Source organism: Microcebus murinus, chromosome 11 (genome assembly GCF_040939455.1).
Source record: "Microcebus murinus isolate Inina chromosome 11, M.murinus_Inina_mat1.0, whole genome shotgun sequence".
NCBI classification, from domain to species: domain Eukaryota; kingdom Metazoa; phylum Chordata; class Mammalia; order Primates; family Cheirogaleidae; genus Microcebus; species Microcebus murinus.
In genome coordinates, this window is record NC_134114.1 from 57,303,282 (window position 1) to 57,320,295 (window position 17,014).

Sequence of the window (17,014 nt, forward strand, 5' to 3'; positions counted from 1 at the left end):
TATTTATATTTGCTTATTTATGTAAAAGATTACAAACTCCTTTGGGTTCCCTACAGTCTGCAAAGGAACAACATAATTAATCTCAAGGTAGCCTGGAAAATAAATCATGATTCTGTCATCTTTGGATCAAAACATTCTGAAGGGACTGATCTTAATCACTTGGAGCCAAGTCCAGTGAGTACTTGGCTCTAACAGCTTAAGGGCAGTTTCCTAACATTCAATCCACCCTCAAAATATGAGGATTCATCATCAGTAAGATTAGTCAAAAGCACATGCTACTTTAAAGAGGAAAAAAAATTATTAAAAAATAAAAGCCATTCTAGAGAAAAAAATAAGAGAAGCCAATATGATTGACAGAATTTAATAAACGGTTCCTTTCCTACTGAGCTAGCTGCTTAGTAACTTGAAAGATCTACTGAAGAATTTATAGTCAAAATTGCTTAGGCCTAAAAATCACTTAATGCAAGTTTATTCAAAAAATTAATACACAACTTAGTTCTTGTGTTGTCAAGAAATTCAGCAAGTAGAATATGCTTATAGTTTTAATTTTTTTGCTATAGGCTTTAATAAACAATTCCCAAAGAAAAGTTCTAAAAACATTCTAAGTAATGGCAAAAGTGGAATAAATATATAATTTCCCAAGAGGATTATTTATGGAAGGGCAATATTCACATGGATGCCTGTGTCTTTGTTATTGCTGAGATACTTTGAATCTAAAACTAATACCTTTACCACAATTCAAGAAATATATTTAAGGAATAAGATGTGTGTAAGAGAAACCAAATCAGGTAATATTTGTTTGTTTTAACCATCCTACAGAGAATGATTTAGTCACCAAGGCAGAAGTCAAAATAGTCTTTTTTAAATTTTGAGACACAGTCTCACTTTGTTGCCCAGGCTAGAGTGAATGCCGTGGTGTCAGCCTAGCTCATAGCAACCTCAAACTCCTGGGCTCAAGCAATCCTACTGCCTCAGCCTTCCAAGTAGGTGGAACTACAGGCATGCGCCACCATGCCCGGCTAATTTTTTCTATATATATTAGCTGGCCAATTAATTTATTTCTATTTATAGTAGAGACGGGATCTCACTCTTGCTTAGGCTGGTTTCGAACTCCTGACCTCAAGCAATCCTCCTGCCTCGGCATTCCAGAGTATTAGGATTACAGGAGTGAGCCACCACACCTAGCCATAAAATAGTCTTAAAATTGAGCTTTAAATTATAATTCACATCCAAAAGATAACAAGAAAACTTGAAAACAATAGCATTAAAAATGTTTACAATTAAAACAGAAGAAAACAAAGTAGATTATTTCAACTACTAAACCATCTAATTATCACTTGAAATCAATAGTCACAAAAGTATAAGATTTTTTTAAAAAAACTCATTTTTAAGAATCTAAATTTCTGTAAAAAATAGCTTAATGTAAATATAAACAGTGTATATTTACAAGAGCCTGATTACCCTGCACTTTAACAATGTCAACTCTGAAGCCATCAGATCCTGTCTATACCAAGCCACATATAAAATATTTCAAAGGTAGGGTTACACCCTTTTAACCAAATACCTCAAGAAGAGATATTTTATGCATAAATCTTTGGGTCTGATGGGCACAAGATCTAAAGAGCTAAGTGAGTAACACTTATCTCCTTGATCATCTTAGTATCCCCAGATTACTTCCTTTTCCTTACACATGCTTTCCAAGTAACATCCACAAGAACTCAAGGTGCTGCTGGTATGAACACTGCATGGCTTCTGCTTATAGATAGGACAATTTTATTTCCAACATTTGGCCTGGTGATGCTGTGCATTTTATTGGCCTTTCTGCCAGAGTAATTCTCTTGGTCAGTATTAATGAAGAATTCCTCACGGTTTCTTTTGTATCTCACTCTGTACTGCATCAGAGCTCAGAGTACTCCACATGCAGATAAAGCATAATTTTTCCTAAGTACAGTGATTTTTATGTATCTGCCATGATGTCAAAAGTCTTTATCACTATCGACTTGAGTTTTCCCAATTCAGAAGAGCTTGGTGTATGCCTATCTTGCAGACTATTTCCAATTGAGGGTGCTAATCTCTGAGCAAAATCACTCTGAAGTGATAATCCCATCTTTCATTTCTTATCATACATATAGTTAACCACACAAATCCTTCTCAACCAATGGTGACTGTTTTTAATGTGTACAATACATTTTCCAAATGACAATGGAAACCAATGATCTCTTGCTTTTTCCTCTAAAGTCATTACTGTTGTTATAAGAATAAATAAATTTTCCCTATATTTTATACTCTCCATTTACTATTATATATTTAAGATACATGACTTGGAGATGAAAATTTTCACTCAGATTTTATGATTTAACTTACTTTCGAAAGATGATGCTCAGAGGAAAATCCCAGTCCATAAACAGTGTTTGCCCGGCTGTCAGCCCATTGGCCAAACTTCTGAGATGTTTTAGTAAATGTCATGTTTGGGGTGATGGTGCTATTTATTATTGCCTAAGAAATAAAACAAGTATGAGTAATCAGCCAAAAATTAGCAAATAGGCATTTAAACACAAGACCATTTAGTTACATAAAAATTTAGGATTACTAATAAAACATAATGTTATATACATACAGATAGTTATAGAAACAGTTTCTAGCATTATAAGTGACGGTAAGCATATGTGGTAACTAATAGAACTATAAATATAATGACACTCTATCAAAAATTTCAACATTTTACACTCAAAATAGTTTTCCTATGATCTGAAAAATTTCAAAGAGTTTTTAGTGTGGTTTGATAGTGTGATATTCCCTTGAATATCTAGGATCAATATTTATTAATTTTGGGTGATATTCACTGGAAGCAAGTAGGCCTTAATTAATTGTTTATTTAAAAGTAGGGTCCCACCCTCCAAAGACTCTCTCAAAAATGAACATATCATTAGAAAAAATAACACTAGTTTTCTAAAATACATTATCAAGGGTTTTCTTAAACCTGATTTACCTGAAATATATTATGATACAGAAAAGACTATTAATCATTTACTACTTTTTCCTTTACTCAAGGAAAAAACAAATCCCTAAATATACAATCGTTCCTCAGTATACACAGAAGATTAGTTTCGGGAACCCCACATATACCAAAATCCACACATACTCAAGTCCCGCAGTGGGCCCTGCAGAGCACACATACAGGAAAAGTCTGTCCTCCATGTATTCAGGTTTCATATCCCATTAATGATGTATTTTCAATTTGCATATAAGTGGATCCATATAGTTCAAACCCATGTTTTTCAAGGGTCATCTGTATACCCATTTCTTTTCTCATAAAGTACAGATTCATGATATTGAGAATTGTCATTTTTAATACCTTTCTTAGAAAACTAGCATTTTAGCATATTATTAAATATTAACTTTGGTGATTACTGTAATAAATTTCAACTATCATAAAGTAACATATTAACTCATTCCTTCTGCCAGTACCATAAAAGTGAGAAATCATTTTTAGTTAGGTAGTCTAATGCTCTCCAAATTTAAGATTAAAAAGTGATTCTAATAATAATAGATATATGTTAATGAATTCATAAGCACTTATATGATGAACTCTTAAATGTGGAATGAAAATCAAGCATTTTCAGAATAAAGCTAAATTTGTTTACCATGTGAACAACAGTATAAATGTAAATATTTATGAATTATGCAGGTATTGATGCAGTTATAAAAATGAATACATGATACTTGCCCTACTAAAGAAGACTGTACAACAGAGGATGGCTCCTTCCTCTCTTTCATAGACAGTAAATGTGTCATCTATTGTTATATGAGAGCCCTTATCCTCAATTAACTGTTTTTGCCTCAGGAAAAGTTTATATATTCATACTTTTGTAGCTTCCTTACCCTTCAGTTCAAAAACTGCTTTTCCCAACCTGTCATTTTAGATCTGTAAGATGTGGCTAACAACTGTTCTAACTTGTAGGGCTGTTATCAAATGAAAGACTAAATGGAAAAGAATTTATTAACACATGGTAAGGAATCATTCATTTATTCAACATTTTTTATTGAGTACCTATTAAATGCCAAGCACAGTTCAAAATCTTTGAGATACAACAGAGGCAATGTAATTATGGATTACATTCTAGAATAAGAGGAGTCAGTAAACGCATAGGTAAATAGTTGACCATTGTAATTTCACAAAGTGCCCCATGCTGTGAAGACCATAAGACCAGGATGTGACAAAGTGAAAGGCAAGAGATAAAGATTAGCAGGAATGCCTTTAGATTTGGTAGACCTTCTGTGTTCCCTGAGGAGGGCATATATGAGCTGGAGTGTTTTCAAGGAGATAGGGCATTTTGCATATAAACTTAATAACTCTCAAAGATGAAGTAGCAATAGGTCTTATAGGGATCTAAGAAAACTGACCAATGTGTTGTAGGTTACTGACACCCCCCTCATTTTAACTATTTCAAATTAATTTCTTTCTGCTTTTAAATTTAAGAGGTCTATTTTAATCTCCATTCTGAACCTCTGCATTACTTGTTCTTTAATCAGTGAAGAAAAAAACAAAACTTTGTTTCAGACTCTTTGAATAGAATCTTACTATGAATCCATTTAAAATAAAAATTTTAATTCTTTATATACACATATCTCTCAATACCAAAGTTCTTGTGCTTTTAAAGAAAAGAGGTAGAAATGCTGTGTCATTACAGACCATGTACATATAGATCATGTATATAGTGCCCCGACCCTGGCCCTCAGCCTTGCTGATGTCTCTGCATGATCAGAAACCTTACAGCAAACTTTGCATGCATAGTACAGGCACTAAGTGAGAACAAACAAACACTTTCTAGTTAAGGATACCTAAGGGCTTTCCAATTCAATCATGAAGAGCAGAAATAAAGGTAGCAGAGGAAAGGAGAAAAACATTTGTTTAGCTGAGTCAAATAAACCACTACTGCTTACCAAAAAACAACTACTTTAGTAACTATAGTAGTTAATTAGAAAGTAATCAGAAAATGGAAAAGGTGAAAGAAAACAATGTCTGCTACAAAAAATAGATTTTGTTGAAAGAAACAATATAAAACTTTTCATAAGGCCGGGCGCTGTGGCTCACGCCTGTAATCCTAGCTCTTGGGAGGCCGAGGCGGGCGGATTGCTCAAGGTCAGGAGTTCAAAACCAGCCTGAGCAAGAGCGAGACCCCGTCTCTACTATAAATAGAAAGAAATCAATTGGCCAACTGATATATATATAAAAAAAAAATTAGCCGGGCATGGTGGCACATGCCTGTAGTCCCAGCTACCAGGGAGGCTGAGGCAGAAGGATCGCTCGAGCCCAGGAGTTTGAGGTTGCTGTGAGCGAGGCTGACGCCACGGCACTCACTCTAGCCTGGGCAACAAAGCGAGACTCTGTCTCAAAAAAAAAAAAAAAAAAAAAAAAAAAAAAAAAAAAAAAAAAAAAAAAAAAAAAAAAAACTTTTCATAAGACTTATTTAAGGTCCTAATAATTATAATCGGCAAAATATATTCAGAATTGGAAAAGCAAGATAAACAGTTGCTCATACTGCTTCACAGGAAACAAAACATGAGGATTTTTTTTTTTTTTTTTTTTGGCCTGGGCTTCTTTCCAGGGTTGAATGAGTTTATTTAATAACCAAAATTCTGTCCTTAAAAATAACTCAAAGTATTTTAATCTGGTTAAGGTTAAGTTAGCAACTGAAATCTATTTAATCACTTCCATAAAATTTCTTTTCTTGAACATGGGACTACCTCAATTGACCTTTACTTTTATATATTTGAATATACCATTTCACTTTTATATATTCGAATATACCATTTAACCCTCCCTTCTAGTAAAACTACATTTTATGTGTGGTTTGGGCCAAGAGACAAACAGATTACTGAGATTTGAAGGTTTAAGCCAGGGAACAGAAATAAATTAACACTCGATGGTCTGACAGTATAAAATTTAGTATCTGTTAAACTTCACTTAACCCATTACAAAGTACGACAAAATTATTCTTCACAAAAAAAAAAAAGCTTCAAAGAAATTAACTATAACTATTTCTCAAGTCCTTTAAATTCTCCAAGTAAAAATGAAAAGAGAATCAATTATTTAAGTAAATACATGTAGTCATTTGTGTACAAGACACAAAGTGCAAATGGCCCCCAGGGTCCTATAATCTAGTTAAGGAGTTACGAAATGAGCACGCAGAAAAAAACAGACTGAAATTTTAGCATTAAATTATCTTTTAGGCCCAAAAAACTACTAGGCAACATATATACATATATATTAATATAACAGCCTAATAATATAATAACAATAACAGTAGGTGTTTGCATTAGTGATTACTATGAATACTGTTCGCTTTTGACTGAATTTATTTACTTTTCACAATAATCCTAAGGTTTAGTAATGATATAGGTATTTTTACTAGTTCCTTTTCACATATGAGACAACTAAGATATGCAGAAGTTAAATAAATACCTTGCTCAAGGTCCGATGGCTAGGAAGTAGTGGAATAAAAATTCGAAGCAGTTAGTCTGGTTCTAGAGTCTGTGCTCTTAACCCCAACACTGAACTGCTAAAATTCCTGTGTGTGGAAAGGCCTCATGCCTTCAAGAAAGCCTGAAGAAAAATGGAGGCCTTATCTTTCTACACACATTATATCTAGAATCTGATGTTTGGAATTTCTTTCTCTAAGTGAGTTATACAAAATTCACTGATGATAAAATTGATTCCTCCCACCCCACCTTCTGAAGGGTATACTATCCACTAGGCACTGGTCTAAGTACTTTGCAGATATTAACTCATTTTATCTTTACAACTACCAGTAGTGAAGTGAGAACAATGTGACTCAGAGAAGTAATTTGCCCAAAGTCAAAACACTCAATAGATGGTGGAGTTGACATTTGAACCCATGCTGTCTTTACTCCTAACTGTTACACTATCTGCCTCTCCTAAAAATAAAACCTTATATTCTGTCCTTAAATTTCTTTTCAGATAAGGGATGTCAGCTCTAGTATCGACATTGATAGACTTCATAAGATCTAGGGATTCTGAACTGCCAACTAGTCTACAGAAGTATATTTGAAAGGAATTCTAGTTCCTAGAATCCTAGACCATGTCTAGTCAGTCTACCACTATATTCCTAATACCTAGCATAGTACCTAACACATAATAAATATGCAATGAATATCTGTTAAATGAATGACCTCAAATTTACACATTTTGGTTTCTTTTTCCCTCAACCCCCTGTAGAATATTTTGACACATCACTCAATATACTAAAGTGGTTAATCCAAGTAATTTAATGGACAAAAAAAATGTTGCTCCCTAAGAATAATCAGTTTTTGTTTCTTAAAAGTTTTAAAAACTCAGAAGTATTTTGTTGAAGATAAAATCCTCTAAATAAAACTAAAATGATATATTATATAAAGCAAAACAGCAAGATTATTCAAAGTAATAAAAATTATCTTACCTTTGAGCCATCTAAACTGATTATCCTATACACATTTCTTGTGCTGTCATAGAAATAAGACACAGTAACTGCATGCTTGCTGGTGGGTACCCAGTTCTTCTTTGTGTTTGGGTCAATCTGGAAGACATGAGCGCGAGTGCTGAAGATAGGTTGTTCCCTGTAGAGCAGAGAAGAAAGTGAGGGGCTGAAAGCAGCCAGTTTTATTCCACTGGACAAAAGAACATGAAAACTGTTAAGGATGACTCTGCTTAACCAACAACTCCCACATACCTGAAAATAAGAGAAATTTTCTTCCAAATTTGAATATTTTAAGTATTCAATCATAAGCTTCTTTAAAATAATTATAGCCAATCCCCATTATCTGCAGATTCTCTATATGAATTCACCTACTCACTTTTATTTGTAATCTCCCAATCAATACTGACAGCATTTTCTTAGTCTTTCGCAGATACACACAGGATAGTGGAAAAGCATGTCACCTGACATGCACATTTCTATCTGAAGTTGAACAAAGCAACACTGTGCCTTCTTGTTTCAGCTCTCATACTACAGAAACTAATATTATTTTTTTTGGTCTATTTAGCACCATGTTTTTCACATTTTTTGTGCTTTTTGTTGGGTGCTTTCACTGTTTAAAATGGCCCTTAAGCACAGTGCTGAAGTATTTCTAGGTCCAAGAAGGTTGTGACATGCTTTACGGAGGAAATATGTGTGGTTAGATAAACTTCATTCGGGCCTGAGTTATACTGCTGTTGGCCAAGAATTTAATGTTAATGCATTAGCAATACATATAAATGTCTTTTAATACAAACACACATAAAACAAGGTTATGTACTGATTAGTTGATGAAAATGTGACCAGAGGTTTGTAGGAACGTGACACGTATTTTCCCTAGGAGCAATGGTTCAGTACAGTATTTGCTAATTCAGCGTTCCTGACACCTTTATAGAACAAAACTACAGCAGGTAAGACGAATCAGCTGCAGCCTGTTAAAATACAAGTATCTTATATTTGACCTCTACCCATTTAAAACCACATTATTCTAGTAATAGGTAAATAACTTACTAGGAAAGTTTATATTCAATATAATCTCTACTAAACTGAAAAGTATATAAAAAAGCAAAGTTGCTCAAACCACAAATAATCTTTTTGGGTTTTTTTAAGACAGGGTCTCACTCTGTCACCCAGGGTGGAGTCCAATGGCATGATCATAGGTCACTATGACCTCAGACTCCTGGGTTCAACCAATCCTCCTGCTTCAGCCTCCCAAGCAGCTAGGACTACAGGCAAGTGTCACCATACCTGTTAATTATTTTATTTATTTATTTTTGAAACACAGTCTTGCTCTGTTGCCCAGGCTAGTACTATGGCACCAACCTAGCTCACAGCAACCTCAAACTCCTGGGCTCAAGTGATTCTCCTGCCTTAGCCTCTCGAGTAGCTGGATTACAGGTACACACCATCACACCCAGCTAATTGTTTTTTGTAGAGACAGGGTCTCCCTATTGCTCAGGCTGGTCTTGAACTCCTGAGCTCAAGTGATCCTCCCACCTCAGCCTCCCAGAGTGCTAGGATTACAGGTGTGAGCCACTTTGCCTGGCCAATTTATTTTTTTTAGAGATGGGGTCTTGCTATATTGCCTAGGGTGGTCTCAAACTCCTGGGCTCAAGTGATCTTCTTGCCTTGGCCTTCCAAAGAGCTAAGATTGCAGGCGTCAACAACCATGCCCAGCCCACAAATAGCTTTTACTTAGATCAAGTAGGGCCTTAAAGATATACAATAGAGTTTTTAAATCATGCATTTAAAAGACCAAAACTAATCAAACATATATATTCAAAATATGATTAATACAGAATTTTTTACAGTATCAAAAACAAGCATGAGACGATCTATATATTATGATAGAAGTATTACAATGTAAAAATTTCCAAGTTCTAGCCGGGCGCGGTGGCTCACGCCTGTAATCCTAGCACTCTGGGAGGCTGAGGCGGGCGGATTGCTCGAGGTCAGGAGTTCGAAACCAGCCTGAGCAAGAGTGAGACCCCGTCTCTACTATAAAAATAGAAAGAAATTAGGGCCGGGCGCGGTGGCTCACGCCTGTAATCCTAGCACTCTGGGAGGCCGAGGCGGGCGGATTGCTCAAGGTCAGGAGTTCAAAACCAACCTGAGCGAGACCCCATCTCTACCATAAAAATAGAAAGAAATTAATTGGCCAACTAATATATATATATATATAAAAATCAGCCGGGCATGGTGGCTTGTGCCTGTAGTCCCAGCTACTCGGGAGGCTGAGGCAGGAGGATCACTTGAGCCCAGGAGTTTGAGGTTGCTGTGAGCTAGGCTGACGCCACGGCACTCACTCTAGCCTAGGCAAGAAAGCGAGACTCTGTCTCAAAAAAAAAAAAAAATAGAAAGAAATTAATTGGCCAACTAATATATATATATAAAATTAGCCGGGCATGGTGGCGCATGCCTGTAGTCCCAGCTACTCGGGAGGCTGAGGCAGCAGGATTGCTTGAGCCCAGGAGTTTGAGGTTGCTGTGAGCTAGGCTGACGCCACGGCACTCACTCTAGCCTGGGCAACAAGCGAGACTCTGTCTCAAAAAAAAAAAAAAAAAAAAAAAAAAATTCCAAGTTCTGAGTAAAAACTCTTTTGGAAACAGCATTTATCAGGCTTTTGGTTTTTTTTAGCCCAAAAGTTCATCTCTTTAATTTCACTACATACCTTTCTTTTCTAAAGCAGCTCACGGTCCTAAAGAGAATTTACCTGGTAATATTTAATGTTTAAAATTAGATAAATTTTAAAGAATTTAAAATATTTTTAAAATTTAAAGAAAGGAAAGGAGAACATTGGAAAAAAGCAAAATCAGAAAAACAGCCAAGGCAAATCTGGGTTGTCAGCACAATGGCTCTTGAGGTTAATAATAATAATGAGCTGACAAGTCTCCTATATCCACTTCAGGGTTTGGATAGCTGGTATGAAAGGGAGGTACCTTCCATGTATGTAACCTGGCTCTTCCCCAGTTTTATTTCTGGAAACCTCCAATACAACTTTTCTTTTTAAAGAATCTCTTTTGATGAGGTGATAAATTTTATGTCATTCCCTAATAAATGAAGCAGAGAGTCACTACTTCTTGTTTAACTACCATTATATATGGATTCATTTAACAAATTATTAACAATCTGGCAAGGCATTATACCAGGATGGCAAATTCTGAATTGAGAGAAGGTCTTTTATTCATTCTCTCTTTTCCTATCCTCTATACTTGCCTTTCAGTGAGGCTGTGCTACAGCATGAATTATCTTCTAAAAGCCTACAATCCTTATTTTTCTTTTTTACCTTTTAATTAAAGTCCTAGGTAAAAGTGGAATTGGGCAGACTGACTATGGCTAGTTCCAATTCACAGGGACATCTAATCACACACAACTCTATGAAGACATATGAGGAAAGGAGGTGGAACACTCCATTCTTTACTGACTTGATAATTATTTTATTTTCATTTTGATGGGGGCTGAATTTCTCAATAGTGCGGGCTGGTGATTATAGGAATGTGCCCTAATAAACATTTTCTAAAAACTAATTATTAAGATAATGTTATTGCTTTTGTAAGCTTTATATGACCAATTAAGAAATCTTTACTCAGGCCGGGCGCTGTGGCTCACGCCTGTAATCCTAGCTCTTGGGAGGCCGAGGCGGGCGGATTGCTCAAGGTCAGGAGTTCAAAACCAGCCTGAGCAAGAGCGAGACCCCGTCTCTACTATAAATAGAAAGAAATTAATTGGCCAACTGATATATATATAAAAAATTAGCCGGGCATGGTGGCGCATGCCTGTAGTCCCAGCTACTCGGGAGGCTGAGGCAGAAGGATCACTCAAGCCCAGGAGTTTGAGGTTGCTGTGAGCTAGGCTGAAGCCATGGCACTCACTCTAGCCTGGACAACAAAGCGAGACTCTGTCTCAAAAAAAAAAAAAAAAAAAAGAAATCTTTACTCAATGGAACTGCAATGTTTTCAGTCCAGTAAAGACTTTCTACAACATACTAATTCAGTTTAATTAATCCATACAATTTAATTCCTTTCAGAATAAAAATCTTAAAAGTAAAATAGCTATAAGCAAATGGCATTTGAATATCAACTAAATACATGGCTTTCTTCAATTCTCTTCTGAATAGTTGGTTCCTTAAAGAAAATTATAGTTCAAGATTTTTGTGATCAAAAGTCTACCCATCAAAGTCTGTATGATAAAGACTAGGGAAATAATTTTCACTGCTGATATAAGAAACAGAATTCCTAGAAGTAATGAAGATGTTACTGTATCTGATGGGATATACTATTAAATGATTCAACTTTTATTGGATATCTATTATATGCCAAGAACTAAGACAGACATGGTTCCTGGCCTTGAAAAGTTCAATTTGGTGAGAAAAGAGGGGTATGTTAAAAATAAAATGCTCTTCACCATGATAGATTCTCTGAAAATAAGCGACTGAAGGCTACAATGGAGAAAGTGATGCTTTAGTAGAGTCTAAAACAAATCACAGCACAGTGGGACAAGGGCACAGTACGCTGACTGTTGTGTGTAGCAAGAACCTTAGTACAGGGAAGTATGAGTGCCTTTGAAAAATGAGGCTAGAATGAAGAGAGAGAGAAAACAGTTCATGAAGGTCTCCACTGGAAGCTACTGAGAGATTATAAACAGTGAAACAGCTTTGCATTTTAGAAAAATATATTTGGCAGCACTAAAGGAGGTGGACTAGAGAGAAACAACATTGGACACACGGAGACTAGTCAGTACCTTACTGAACAATCTCAGCTATTGAAAAATAAAGAAGATGAAAAATTAGAGAGTAGGATGAAGATGTGAGAAGGGACTAAAGTTAAGTTTAGGAAAGAGTATCAATAAGATTTAGTTAACAGGTAGGATATAAGGCAGTGGTTCTTGAACTGGGATGATCTGTCCCTCATGACATTTCACAATGTCTAGAGGCATTCTGGTTGTTACAACTGAGGGAGATTGCAATTGGAATCTAGCAGCCAGGGATGCTGCCAAATATCTATAATGCACAGGACAGCATTATAGATGATCATGTAACAAAGAATTACGAGCTCAAAATGTCAACAGTGCTGAGGTTGAAAAATCCTGACATGGATGATGGAGGAGATGGAGGAATCTGAATCTCCTGGGTTTCTAGTTTAAGTGACTGAAAAGAAGACAGTGCCACTAGCCAGGATGAAAAACAGAAAGTAAAGTCTCAGACTGGGAGGATGGAAGGGGAGGATGAGTTCAGTTTTGATGGAATTCTGATGCCTGCAGGGTTTGCATGTAGAACTGTTGGCTCAGGAGCTTAAAAACACTAGTTTGGAGCTCAGCAGAGAAAACTAGGCTGGAGTGAAAAGTTGGGTAATAACCAGGAGATCTTATGACCAGTCTGATTAAGATATATTTCAACACTAAGCATGTCAATAAATTTTATTTAGAGAAAAGCTGTAGAAACAATAGAGAAGCTACACCTGAAATCTTAAAGCTCTTATCCTCTGTTCTAAGTGTCCAACTGCTAAAGTTAATATCTTTTCAAATAAACCAGATGGCACTCATAAATAAATGTTAGACACTACTTTCTTTACAAGACTTCATACAAATACTAACTGGACCAAATACTAGCATTTCTCAAAGTGTGTTCTGTAGACAAGTCTGAGAAATGAGTGCTCCATGTTTAAATAAGTTTTGCAAACCCTGTGTTATATCCTATTCTAAAATATTTATAACATACATTAGCATATTAAAGGTTCTGAGGAATCCTAGAGCAAAGAAACCCATCTAACCCTGAATAACCCAGCACATAGCAAAATTATTTGACCTCAGAACTCTTTTTCATGTAATACATTAACATCTTCTAGGATTTATATTTACAACTACAATACGAAAATCAAAAGACATATTCTGAGGTAAATATCTCACTGAAAGTTGATCTGGATATTCTACCACCTTTACTGACACTACTAATTATATTTATTACCACAAGTTCGAGGCCTTATTTAGTACTGGTTACAGTATTATTTCTTAGATAGATATTAAGAACACTCAAAACACCTCTTCTAAACAGCTAAACATTAATCTAAAAATCAATTTTAAAAGCACATGGACTTGGCATGAAAGGCTTAAAATTAGCCTAGAGAAGCAAAACTATACACACAGACGCACACACATTTTAATCCTAGAGAATCATCTACTTCTAATTTCTTCTATCAATAACAAGAACAGTAAGTAGTTCAAACTATTTCACTGATATAAGAAAAGCTTACTGGAGTATTTTCCTGTTGGTTCATAAAATAATTTTAGAAAACTGTTATAAGAACAATTCTGAAGTTCTTCATCTTGAGCTAAAATTCTGTAAAAGTACCATATAAAGTGATAAACTCTAAAACTTAATATGGATGTAGAAAATTAGACAAATGTTAAATATAATTCTGAGGAAAAATGTAATAAAATCAGAATTTTGTTTTAAAAATAAGATATATTCAAACTCATTAGAGTCGACATAAAGAATTATTACATTTAGGCCAGGAACAGAGGCTCATGCCTGTAATCCCAGCACTTTAGGAGGCCAAGGTGGGAGGAAAGCTTGAGGCCTGGAGTTGGAGACCAGCCTGAGCAACAGAGCAAGACTCCATCTCTATAATAAAAATAATTAGCTGGGCATGGTGGCACATGCCTGTAGTCCCAGCTACTTGGGAGACTGAAGCAGGAGGATCACTTGAGCCCAGTTCAATGTTACAGTGAGCTATGATCATGCCATTACACTCCAGCCTGAGGGCTGAGGGACAGAGTGAGACCTTGTCTCTTAAAAAAAAATTAATTAATTATTTAAAAATTAATTAATTAATGTATTAATACATTTAACTCTCAGGCATCTGTATAATAAGAAATGAAGATCATGAAAAACTGAAGCAAAGTAAGATGACTTTGCCAGGAGATAGATGTACAAGTTCCAGATCTAGAAAAAAAGCGCAACGTTAACATCTGTCATTGATAGCTTTAAGAAAAAAAGTCAATGATAATGCTGTTTAAAAAATACCAGTCCATATTTTTGCAAATAGTATGTGGTTACTCAATAAATCTTCTTTCCAAGAAAGTACAAAGGTATGGACCCAATAAGTACAATCAAATTCAAGGGAAGGAAGAAATATCATACATTTCCTAGTCTACCTTTAATTTCTAGCTTACAAATGCCCTTTTCAGGTATATACCAATGGCTAATGTAGCAAAGGGAATATAAAAGAAGATTATGGTTTCAAGTAATTCCTTGACTTTCTACTTAATTTTTCAAAAGAAAGTATCCTGGCAGAAGTGTTAGAAACAAGGCTGGTAATAACTTCCATGGAGAGTCTGACACTGTTGCAGACCCTGACTATCCACCGACTATTCTTCCTTGCTGCTCCCCAGCAAACCTGAGATGCTCTACCCTCCTTCACACAGCTGTAAATTTCACTAAGGATAATCATGGCAATCCCATTATTGCCAGAAGTTAGGTTTGAAATGGACCTCTAAAGCAATTCTAGTTAATGAAATAGCCAAGGAAAGTTGGCTGAAAGCTCCTAGGTACACATCACAAAGAAATGATACACATATAAGAAGGAATGTTCTCTTAAACAATGTGTTTACATAGCCATCTTAGTACTATGAGGGGAACATGCCTGAGAACAAAGCCACCATTCTTTGTTAATAATAGCAGGTGGAAAAACAAAGAATCTGGTTCCTTGATTATGTCACTGAACCCATGAATCAGCTTACCTCCAGGCTTATTATGTGATAAAACAAGTTTTCTAATGGTTTGAAAAAGTTGTCCTTTAAAAATTACACATGTGGGCCGGGCGCTGTGGCTCACGCCTGTAATCCTAGCTCTTGGGAGGCCGAGGCGGGCGGATTGCTCAAGGTCAGGAGTTCAAAACCAGCCTGAGCAAGAGCGAGACCCCGTCTCTACTATAAATAGAAAGAAATTAATTGGCCAACTGATATATATATATAAAAAATTAGCCGGGCATGGTGGCGCATGCCTGTAGTCCCAGCTACTCCGGAGGCTGAGGCAGAAGGATCACTCAAGCCCAGGAGTTTGAGGTTGCTGTGAGCTAGGCTGACGCCACGGCACTCACTCTAGCCTGGGCAACAAAGCAAGACTCTGTCTCAAAAAAAATAAAAAAAATAAAAAAAAAAAAAAATTACACACGTGATAGCTGAGGAAAGAAGTTTACTTTTAATTAACTCTGTAACAATGTCCCCCCCACAAAATGTGATCGGTGATAGTCCAGAACTCCTGGTTGGTAAGGTACACACTGGTCATTCATTCACTTCATAACACTACCTCACAGTACAATTAGATATTTGGGTCCCCATTTAAAATTGTAATGCTTACCAATAGAGAAATTTATAATAATATCTGCATTAAGATGGGTGGGAGGAAAAAGTGGAAAGGGAAATACGGAAATGGTGAAATTTCATTCTTTTCTGCTATAAAGATTTAATATCCAAAGCTTTTAATCAAGAAGCAGCAGTATAAGATATGGAGACAATACCAAAGGAAATAAAAATTGGAATTTTAAAAAGTAGTTGCCTCTAGGGATGGGGCTGGATGAAAGAAGGGATGGGAATAGGAACTTTTACTTCTCTTTATAATCTTTTAAGTACTGTTTAATTTTTTTTTTAACCTTGCACAGGTACTTAAATATCTTTTAAAATGGCATTGTGGAGAAATTACACTTACATAACAACACTGAGAAAAGAATGCTTTAGGGGCCATTTTTGAAGAATCACAGAATAGCATTTTTGAAGAGCTTAGAACTCAACTGACTTAGCACATGGTAAGAAAGTGCTTCTATTATTCATAAAGAGGAACAAAGGGAAAGGAAGAGAGGTGCAGAATTCTAAATATGCCTAATTGTGCATTTCTGTGGACGTGCTAAAGGTACATCTGACTGCTGATGAAAATACCCTCCTTCATTAGAAGTAAACAAACAGGAAATAAGACCAAAAAATTCTACCTTCAGCTTGGTTTCTGGAGTTTGAAGTGGCAAGGGAAGCTGAACAACACTTGTTAAGACCAAAAGGACAATGGCAAGGATAAGTCAAGGAGTAGAGAGACACTAATGACCATTTAACTTGATATGTAATGCCTGAAGAATTTAGTTTCAGTGCCAATGTAGAGCGGCATCGCATGCCTTCAGACAAGCAGGAGCTCAAACACTGGAATTTCCTAAAAAGAATTGTCCCGTTCAAGTTAATATAAATTGTAATTCTACAAGATTGTCAGGAAATTGGTTTAAATTTCACCCCTACTTAGGAAAATTTTATTGACTAAAATACCTGTTTTGATGCTCTAAGATTATAACTGCATACTACCAAATGCATATTCCTTTTACCATGGTATGTGTTTAACAGCTGATTGCTTATACATAGAATGTTCTTTATAAAAAACCATATACCTACTTTGAAGAAAGCAAAGATTTTTCTACTAATGGCTACCCAACACATAGTTATACTGCAAGATCTCCATCTAGTGA

General features: G+C 35.7%; 1 protein-coding gene across 3 annotated transcripts in view; it reads right to left on the bottom strand.

Annotated features, from left to right (window-relative positions):
* Window positions 1–17,014, bottom strand: part of HOMER1 (homer scaffold protein 1) — a 127,488-nt gene that overhangs the window by 65,910 nt on the left and 44,564 nt on the right. For all 3 annotated transcript variants that reach the window (XR_012921701.1, XM_012766776.3, XM_012766777.3), the window contains exons 2-3: window positions 7,461–7,617; window positions 2,365–2,496 (exon numbers count right to left, since the gene is read on the bottom strand). Coding sequence is in view for 2 of the 3 variants with exons in the window: in XM_012766776.3 (XP_012622230.1) it covers window positions 2,365–2,496; window positions 7,461–7,617 (289 nt within the window). In the remaining variant the exon portion in view is untranslated. The remainder of the gene's footprint in view (window positions 1–2,364; window positions 2,497–7,460; window positions 7,618–17,014) is intronic.